General features: G+C 46.4%; 1 protein-coding gene and 1 non-coding gene across 2 annotated transcripts in view; both read left to right on the top strand.

The window, feature by feature from the left end:
• Positions 1-4,584: 4,584 nt before the first annotated feature.
• The window catches only part of VPS11 (VPS11 core subunit of CORVET and HOPS complexes), a 10,864-nt gene continuing 5,238 nt past the window's right edge, over positions 4,585-10,210 (top strand). Inside the window, exons 1-7 of the mRNA XM_081799314.1 lie at positions 4,585-4,796; positions 5,589-5,733; positions 6,035-6,170; positions 6,496-6,659; positions 7,462-7,709; positions 8,604-8,805; positions 9,204-9,355. Of these exons, the coding sequence (XP_081655440.1) occupies positions 4,606-4,796; positions 5,589-5,733; positions 6,035-6,170; positions 6,496-6,659; positions 7,462-7,709; positions 8,604-8,805; positions 9,204-9,355 (1,238 nt within the window). The 5' untranslated portion in view covers positions 4,585-4,605. The remainder of the gene's footprint in view (positions 4,797-5,588; positions 5,734-6,034; positions 6,171-6,495; positions 6,660-7,461; positions 7,710-8,603; positions 8,806-9,203; positions 9,356-10,210) is intronic.
• On the top strand, positions 9,607-9,679 carry TRNAK-UUU (transfer RNA lysine (anticodon UUU)). Its single transcript has one exon. It is a non-coding gene; the product is annotated as a tRNA-Lys (tRNA).

The following is a 10,210-nucleotide window of genomic DNA, read 5'->3' as shown; positions in this document are numbered from 1 at the left end:
CATGAAGAACTACAATAATGTATTTACCAAGATTACTATTTGACAATTAGGTTGTTCCTTTTTTTCTGCTATTATAAAATTGCAATAGACACTTTTATTGACAAATCTTTATGCAGATCGCCCCCCTTATAATCTACTTAAGATAAATTCCTAGAAGTGGTTATGCAGGCTTAAATTCCTCTTTAGGCATTTGATACATTCTGCCAAGTTGCCCTCCAGAAAGATTTATCATATGTGCTCCCAACAGCAGTGAATGATAGTCTCTGTATCTTTAGACACTAATAAGAATACTGATGCATTTCTACAGTCCTGGCATTATGAGTTTGAATAGGATGGGGGGGGGGTGATGAGGCAAAGGATTGGGAACATTTCACAGTTTGCACTGCGATGGGGATGATTATGTGTCAAGAGAAAGCAAGACTTTTAGTGTTCTTGAATTCTGTGATTTCATGACCACATAGAATATCACTCAGAATTATGAACAAATTTATGGAATTGACTTCTAAAAAAAAATTAAATTGAGCACCCAGAATATGGGGCTTTAGAGATGGACAGACCTAGATTTGCCTGTAAACACCACTTCCTGCCTGTGTGACTCTAGGCAAGTTGTTTAGCTTTCCTGAGCCTCCGTTTCTACAGCATTAAAAGCGACATGCTGGAACATGCCTTACAGAGTTAATGTAGAGGAGGGTAAGTGTTTAGCACAATGCTTCGGACGTCCTAAGCACCAAATAGACATTAGTTAACTACTTGTTTTTGTTCTTAGTGGGGAGAAATACAACTTAAAAATGGGCACTACTGCAGTGTTAAAACCTTGGTTAAGTGCTTTGCCAAGTTCATGGGGAATTTCCTTTCTCTTTTGTGGGCCAGATTTTCACAACCAATAATCAGCTAATTGCTTCCTCCTGTTTCACCGTAGCTTTGGAAGCTGGGCTCTCCTGTAGGGGAGACCTCTGAGCTTATTTTCTTTTAAGATTTTATTTATTCATATGTTAGAGAAGGGGCGGGAGAAAGAGCACAAGCAGGAGGAGTGGCAGGCAGAGGGAGAAGCAGGCCCCTCAATGAGTGGAGAGCCCCATGTGGGACTCGATCCCAGGACCCCAGGATCATGACCCAAGCCGAAGGCAGACGCCCAACCAACTGAGCCACCCAGGGTCCTTCTGAATTTATTTAATTGACCTTCCTGTTGCTAAAGTGGAAACTTCTGCTAGCCCTTTTAGGGGCTAAGAGAAAAAACCCAGACCTTTCAGTAGTCTGGAAATTGGCTTCTACCCCAAGAGCCAGATGAGAAAAAAACAGAACAAACTGATAGAAAATAAAAGCTTGCAGCCAGAATAAGAAGTGTTCCTGTTTTGCTCCAGTGGATATGACTGTTCTGTACGTCATGGACAGCGGTTTGCTGAAAGGGAAAAGAGGCCATGGCTAGGCCATCCTTGATTCTGAATTGTGATCTCTTTAATTTCAAGCTAAAGAACTTAAATTGCTTCTTTATCTTTAGGCCCTTCAGAACTCCAGTTCTCCATATGCAGAACCATAACTAAATTAGTACATCGTTTTCTGTGCCGTTTGCCTGCCTATCTTCCTCACTATACTGAAGTTCCTGGATTCAGACAAGTATAACAAAAAGACAAATCCTGGTGTATGTTCTGACAATTATAGCCTAGCTTCACACTTCAGAAAAGCATCTAATTAAAGAGTAGGGAGCTGAAGAACTTTGATGTGCTTGCCCAGGGAGAGTCACTTGAACCTCTTGGAGACTCCGTTTCTCACCAGAGATAATGATACTTCTGCAAATGGTTGCTATGAAAAGACCATAAAAAGTGAAAGCACTCTTTTAGGTATAATTCATTATATAAAATTAAGGACTGGTTACTGACAGTCCTTTTTTTTTTTAAGATTTTATTTATTTGACAGAGAGCATGTGAGCTAGCATGAGCAGAAGGAGCAGCAGGTGGAGGGAGGGGGGAAGCAGGCTCCCCGCCGAGCAGGGAGCCCAACTCAACTCAGGGCTCGATCCCAGGACCCCAGGATCACGACCTGAGCCGAAGGCAGACGCTTAACCAACTGAGCCACCCAGGCGCCCCTGTCAGTCTTTTCTATGTCTGTCCCCCATGGTGGTGGTTGAGCTCCCTAAAGGGCAAGAATCATGTCTTGTTCATATTTATATTTTGGGCATTTAGTACAATTGCAGGAATAGTGAGTACTCCATACATGTTTGTCAAAAGGAGGAAAGGAAGGAAGGCAGTAAGTCTGAAGAGGTGCAGTGGGTCGCTAATCCCTGCCTTTGTACCCTCATCAATAAGAAGACCAAATGGACACAGGCCTTACCAGGTTCAGATATCATAGGAAGACTCTGGGCCTCTGCCATCGGACAGTAGGGGGAGCACCCAAGTCAACAACAAAGATGCCACTCTGCTGTTCACATCTCTGCTTTCACATTACTTCTTTATTTTACTGAAAAATGATTGATATACAACATTGTGTTAGTTTCAAGTGTACAACCTATCACTTTGATATTTATATACGTTACAAAATGGTCACCATGTAAATCTAGGTAACCATCTGTTGCCATACAAAGTTTTTACAATATTATTGACTCTATTCCCTATGTTGTACATTACATCCCTGTCTTATTTATTGTATAAATACCTTTTAATCCCCTTTACCTGGGGCACTTGGGTGGCTCAGTCCGTTGAGTGTCCGGCTCTTAATTTTGGCTCAGGTCACGATCTCGGGATGGAGCCCCACGTGGGGATCCGTGCTCAGCCCAGAGTCTTCTTGGGACTCACTCTCCCTCTCCCTCTGCTCCTCTCCCTGCTTGCATGCTCTCTCTAAATAAAAATAAAATCCTAAAAAAAAGACAATCCCCTTTACCTGTTTCACCCATCCTTCACCCCCTCTCCTCAATTGCTGCCTTTTTTTTTTTTTTTTAATGTAAGCTCTGTGCCCAATGTTGGGCTTGAACTGATGACCCCAAGATCAAGAGTCGCATGCTCTACCGACTGAGCCAGCCGGGAACCCCCCACATTGCTTCTTTTAATGTATTTTATTCATAGGATTAACAAATGACATACACACACTATCCAAAAATTTTAATGAATGGTACAAAATATACTCAGCAGATGAAAGAGGGTCCAGTCTACTCCCCACTTGTGCTTCTGTCCATGGTTCAGATCCTGAAACTGTGACAGAGGAAAGAGGACTTCAGCTGGAAGTCAGAAAATCTATGTGCCTGGTGGTGAGTAGACAGTTTCTTCCTCTCACTTATCTCTTTAGCAAATGGGCACTACCTTTTCCGTCAACCGGATTGAGGAGAGGAGGGGGTAAGAGGAAAATCATCCACATTCATTCCTTCAACCAAACATGGAATATCTACCAACTCTGTTAGGCCTGGTTCCTGGTCAACAAAGCACAGCCCCCGCTCTCTGGGAACTCCAGCTGGTGGGAATAAAGAGTAAAATATTCTGGAAATAAAAAGCTGTGGGGGAGAGGGATGAAAAACAAACCCTACAAATGTGAACCACATGGTCACTTTTTCACATGTCCATATTCTCTCAAAATGACTGTCACTCCTGTACACAGCTCCTTGTGACACCAAACTGTACACCTACAGTTTTCCATGTGAACAGTTGGTTTAGCCAGAGATGGAAATGGTGGGTGGCCATGGAATATCTTAGACGTTTGCCACTTGTTAAATCACTTAGCTCTCAGAGCTGCCCCTTCCAGGCATTTTCCCTGTGTTCGGCTTATGTCCCATAGCCTCCCACTATAGAAAGGGAAAGAAAGCCCACGTTCGTGAGAGTTCCCGCACCATGAGTATTTCCTAGCTTCCTTAAGAAACATATTCTACGTGTCTACTTCATGCCACACACTCTGAAGAGGGACACAAAAACGAATGTAAGACACTGACTGTGGTTCGCAGTCTGTATCCCATGGCAAACACAAACTTCTAATTTTATTTCTCCGCTCCTACAGCTGAAAAGCCAGTTTCATATACCTTCATTCATTTATGCCTCAAAACAGCCCTGGGAGCTCAGGACGTAATATTCTTAAGCACAGTGGGGTACAATTCAGAAGGCGCAGGACAAGGACATTCCTCATCTTTTTTTTTTTCTGTTGTTAGATTTTATTTATTTGAAAGAGCATGCAGGGGGAGGGGCAGAAGAGAGAGAGAGAATCTCAAGCAGACTGCGCTGAGCCCAGAGCCCCAGGCGGGGCTCTATTCCACGACCCTGAGATCAAGACCTGGGTAGAAATCAACAGTCGGACGCTTAACCCCCTGAGTCACCCAGGCGCCCTGATATTCCTCATCTTGATCCCTCATTGCCCATGCATTTAATAAGGGAGGAAACTGATGCTCAAAGAGGTGAAGGGTCCAGCACTCAGGAGCATTTTAGCCAGTTCCCGTACAGAGCCAGCAAATTGGCAACCCGAGTTGACGGGCTGGGAATCCTACCTCACGCGGCCACGCCCACCGCCCTGAGGAAGCTGTCACCCGGCCTTCAGGGCGCATGTGCAGTCAGGCTCCAGGAAGCTGTCCTGTCACGTGATACGTGCGCTCCTCTCACATGACCTCTCTCCCAGAGGCGGGGACCTTCGGCCAAAATGGCGGCCTACCTGCAGTGGCGGCGCTTCGTTTTCTTCGACAAGGAGCTGGTGAAGGAGCCGCTAGGCAATGATGGGGCTGCTCCCACGGCTGCACCTGCCTCCGGACCCGCTGTTTCCAAGTTCCTTTGCCTCCCTCCCGGCATCACTGTCTGCGACTCGGGCCGAGGGAGCCTAGTCTTTGGAGATATCCTTCCTCTGGAGCTGTCTGTTCCCTCCCCGGATCCCTGAAGAGATCCAGCTGGGATGGCATCTGTCGGGCAGAGGGGTTCGTGTTGCGTGCCACTTTCCTTTAGATGGGCGCCCAGTGTTCCTTCTGTGGCTTGAGGGAAGAAAGAAGGAAGTCCATTCTCTAACTTGTTGCCGACTGAGCAATCCTGAGCAAGTCATTTAATCTCTCTGGGCTTCAATTTACTTATCTGTGAAAGGGGTATGAAATATCAACTTGGCAAGGTTATTTTTAAGATCAATCAAAACAATGGAGGCAAGTAGGCTTTACAAGATGAATGTGTAAGGTGTCATTATCTCCCCTGCCCAAATTGTGGGCAAGGAGATAAATGAGACCAGGAGTTTGCTGCTTTGTTCTTCATAGTGTTGCTACTAAATTCTGGCCTTCTTTTTCACTCTTTTAAAGATGGAGACTTTCCGGAGATGATATATGGGAAAATCCTCGAAAGTTTTTTTTTTTTTTTGAAGATTTTATTTATTTGACAGAGAGGGAGAGCACAAGTAGGCAGAGAGGCAAGCAGAGGGTGAGGGAGAAGCAGGCTCCCCGCAGAGCAGGGAGCCTGATACGGGGCTCGATCCCAGGACCCTGGGATCATGACCTGAGCCGAAGGCAGACGCTTAACGACTGAGGTACCCAGGCGCCCCATCCTCGAAAGTTTTAAAGAGCTGAATGTATGTGAGTAGTTACCTGGGTTCTGATCTAAATATAAGTATCTCTCCTTGCAAAGGAGGCTCCTTGACTATTCTGCACATATGGAAGGCCAAATCTGGTTCTTGCCTCGCTCCCTACAGCTGACAGGCTTCCAAGCCTACAAACTGCGGGTGACACACCTGTACCAACTGAAGCAGCACAATATTTTGGCATCTGTTGGTGAAGATGAAGAAGGCATCAACCCCCTGGTGAGTCCTGGAAAGGAAGTGGGAAAGGACCAGAAGACTAGGAACGGTTGTTGAAGGGGACTAGCATTCACACATTTTTTTTTTTTTAAGATTTTATTTATTTATTTGACAGAGAGAGACACAGCAAGAGAGGGAACACAAGCAGGGGGAGTGGGAGAGGGAGAAGCAGGCTTCCCCGCAGAGCAGGGAGCCCGATGCGGGGCTCGATCCCAGGACCCCGGGATCATGACCTGAGCCGAAGGCAGACGCTTAACGACGGAGCCACCCAGGCGCCCCTCACACATCTGAGGTCTGTTCACAGGTAAAGATCTGGAACCTGGAGAAGAGAGATGGTGGCAATCCACTCTGCACCCGAATCTTCCCTGCCATCCCAGGAACAGAGCCGACTGTTGTGTCTTGTTTGACTGTCCATGAAAATCTCAACTTTATGGCCATTGGTAAGCAGAAGGCAAAGCTAACACTCCGTGATTCTTTATAGATTTTCTTCAGAGTTGCTTTTGCAGCTTGTCTTTATTGTTTTAGTGAGATCACTTTGTACTGAACTCAGGCCTTTGAGATATTAAAGTTTGGAGTGGGAAAGCATTCAGTTTTGTTCTTTGAAAAAGAATCCGTGAGTACCGATTTTTATGTTAACCATTGGAAAAGTTGAGTATGAGAAGAAAGCTTGTCACTTCCAACAAGTACCTCAAATGGTCTTTTTCCCCTTCTGTGCTTCCTGATCTTTTCAGCCTCAATGAAGTGCTGTTTCCTGCTCTCCTACAGGTTTCACAGATGGTAGTGTTACATTGAACAAAGGAGACATCACCCGGGACCGGCATAGCAAGACCCAGATTCTGCACAAGGGAAACTACCCTGTAACTGGGCTGGCCTTTCGCCAAGCGGGAAAGACCACTCATTTGTTTGTTGTGACAACTGAGAACGTTCAGGTATGAGTTAAGGGCAGGCAGGAAAGGGTTCTCCATTGCTCAGGGGCCTAGGGTAAGGAACTGACAAGAGAGGTAGGATTCTTAAGTTTTTCATCATGTAGCCTTGAGTCATTTGCCCTGAAATATTTTATTTCTTCACTTAAGAGATGAGGAAGAGTCAGAATTGGGAAAAGAACTAGGGCTTATAGTTAAAGACCTGAATTTTCTTCCTAGCTTGTTAAGTGACACTGGACAAGTTGCTTTACTTTGCTGGTTCCTGGTGCTCTTCTTATTTCTAACAGCTTCTCTCAGGAATAGTCTTTTGGTAAAATAGTTCAAGCTTATTTTCTCATGGTGTCAGGATTCCATTAGTAGGTAGTGATAGCACACACAGAGGAAGAAAACGTGGTCTCTGCTTGTATATATATGTATATATTTTTAAAGGTTTTATTTATTTATTTGAGAGGGAGAGTACGCGTGTGCACGCATGGAGCATGAGTGGGGTGGAAGGGGCCGAGGGAGAGGGAGAAGCAGGGTCCCCACAGAGCAGGAAGCCCAACATGGGGCTCGATCCCAGGACCCCAGAATCATGACCTGAGCTGAAGGCAGACGCTCAACTGACTGAGCCACCCCGGGGCCACACCCCCTAGTTTATATATTTAATAGATGGGTGATGGTTAATGGACAAAGCAAGCAGCCAGGGAAAGTCTTAGGGTGCTACAAGTTAAAAAGCGAGAGAGCTAGTGTGGAGATGGGAATACCTTTGGGAAGGCTTAGATGCCCTCTCCTGAAAGGGAGCCTGTTAACCCCTTTCTTCTCGCAGTCCTATATCGTTTCTGGAAAGGACTACCCTCGTGTGGAGTTGGACACCCATGGTTGTGGCCTGCGCTGCTCAGCCCTAAGCGACCCTTCACAGGACCTGCAGTTCATAGTGGCCGGAGATGAATGTGTCTATTTGTACCAGCCTGATGAACGTGGGCCCTGCTTTGCCTTTGAGGGCCATAAACTCATCGCTCACTGGTTTAGAGGCTACCTTGTCATTGTGTCCCGTGACCGGAAGGTTTCTCCCAAGTAAGGACTCCAGGGAGAAGGGAAAGGGAGTAGGGCTGTCCTTGTTCCCCAGAATTCACATGATTTTAAAATCCTAATACCTGGATCCTGTCAATCTCCTCCTTTTTTTTTTGAAGATTTTATTTATTTATTTGACAGAGAGACAGCGAGAGAGGGAACACAGGCAGGGGGAGTGGGAGAGGGAGAAGCAGGCTTCCCGGGGAGCAGGGAGCCCGATGTGGGACTTGATTCCAGGACCCTGGGATCATGACCTGAGCTGAAGGCAGACGCTTAACGACTGAGCCACCCAGGCGCCCCTCCTCCTTTGGTTTTATGTAGATTATGCTCACACCTAGATTCACTTGTAACGTTTTTACTGAAAAATGTATTTTTGCTACAGACATTCGCTAAGCAGACCTGGTGCACCGCTTTTGGGGACCGCTTTTTGGTTTTTTTTATTCTTCTGTCAAAATAAATTGGGTGGAGGAAAAAGGAAATGAGTACTAGAGAAGTTGGAAAGGGCTGAGAGGGCAGGACACAGTACTTTTATTCTGAGCCACCTAAAAGGGGCGGCAGGGTCTTCCGCACGAGGGAAGTGATCCCTGTCAATGTTAGTTTGTTTTCACTCAGCACTAAGCGCAGCGTCTCATTTTTACCAGGTGCTAATTACGTTAAATGAGTGAGTGTTTGGACGTTCTTAATTTTTTAATCTATTGCTTACGTAAATCATAGGATCCTGAAGGGTAAGATCTCTTCCTACAACTGCCGGCGTAATGTCGCACTTACGGAATATGCTGCTAGAGGGGCCGAAGGGTGGTTTGTTCGGGGCGGAGTGTGCAGCACCAAAGCTGGGATATAAGGGGTTGCTGAGACAGAGCTGGTACAAATATCTGGTGCTTTTTCTTTTCCACACAGGTCAGAGTTTACCAGTAGGGACTCCCAGAGCTCCGACAAGCAGATTCTCAACATTTATGACCTGTGCAACAAGTTCATAGCCTATAGCGCCGTCTTTGAGGATGTAGTGGATGTGCTCGCTGAGTGGGGCTCCCTGTACGTGCTGACGCGGGATGGGCGGGTCCACGCACTGCAGGAGAAGGACACACAGACCAAGCTGGAGGCAAGGCCACCGGGTTCCCAGAGCTGGCCACAGGCACCCAGACACAGCTGTAGGAATAGGCTCCCCAAGTCACCTTGGCCAGGGTGTTTCCTTCCCTTTGGGGCACAGCCTTACCCAGATCCCTTCAGGTAGAATTACAAGGTAAATGGTCTGGGATGAGGTCTTAGAGGAAGATAATGGCTAGGAGCCTGAGTCCACTCTCAGGGTCCGCTCTGTCTGCCAAGAGCCTCGCGAGGTAAGGCGATGTTGGTCTTGGGGGTATCTGAGAGGTCTTGCCCAGTCTGGAATCTAGGCAGATCAGAACTCCAGGACTGTGTGGCTTGTGTGTTGTATGTGCATTCTGGGAAGGTGTCTTCTCTGAATGGCTTCTACCAATTTTCTGATTTTTCCCCTTCCAGATGCTGTTTAAGAAGAACCTATTTGAGATGGCCATTAACCTGGCCAAGAGCCAGCACCTGGACAGTGATGGGTTGGCCCAGATCTTCATGCAGTATGGGGACCATCTCTACAGCAAGGGCAACCACGATGGGGCTGTTCAGCAGTATATCCGGTCAGTCTTGGGGCGCTTTCGGGTGTAGCTCTGCATGCAGCCAGATAGGCTAACCCCTGGGCTTTGGTGAGGGGAGCAGACTCCACCAGGAACCACTCTTTCTTTCTGCAGGAGCTGTAATGGCCTGAGTGAGAAGACAGTATACTTAATTGCAAAGGGTTAAATATTACATGATCAAGATACAATTGAGCCGATGAGTACCTCTTGTTTTAAACTTCAGCCTGGCCTTTGTTAATATTCATTTTGGGGGCATCCGGCTGGCTCAGTTGGTAGAGCATTTGACTTTTGATCTCAGGGTCGTGAGTTCAAGCCCCATGTTGGGCATATAGCTTAGTTTAAAAAAAAAATTCGTTTTGATCTGATTCTTTTAAAAGAAAAGGGTATTCATCTCTTGGCTTCCACAGTTTCTTCCTTTGGTACTAATTCTTGGAATTTCCTGCCCTAGTAAGGGGTTACGGGAACCTGTCTAGCTCCTTTCCCTACCTCTTCAGAATTCCTGTTTTCAGCCAAGTTTAAGAATCAGTGCTGTCGGGGTGCCTGGGTGGCTCAGTCGTTAAGCATCTGCCTTTGGCTCAGTTCATGATCCCGGGGTCCTGGGATCGAGCCCCGAATCGGGCTCCCTGCTCAGCGGGAAGCCTGCTTCTCCCTCCCCCACTCCCCCTGCTTGTGTTCCCTCTCTCACTGTCTCTCTCTGTCAAATAAATAAAAAATCTTTAAAAAAAAAAAAAAGAATCAGTGCTCTGGAGCCTTGCTTCTCACAAGGTCTGCAGTCCAGTAGCATTGATACCGTCTGGGTCTTTTTTTTTTTTTAAAGATTTTATTTATTTATTTGAGACAGAGAGAATGAGAGACAGA

The sequence above is a fragment of the Leptonychotes weddellii genome, chromosome 11 (assembly GCF_054177405.1).
Source record: "Leptonychotes weddellii isolate Sample4059 chromosome 11, ASM5417740v2, whole genome shotgun sequence".
Classification (NCBI taxonomy): Eukaryota; Metazoa; Chordata; class Mammalia; order Carnivora; family Phocidae; genus Leptonychotes; species Leptonychotes weddellii.
The sequence above is the reverse complement of the archived record's forward strand: the minus strand, read 5'-3'. Positions and strand labels throughout refer to the sequence as shown.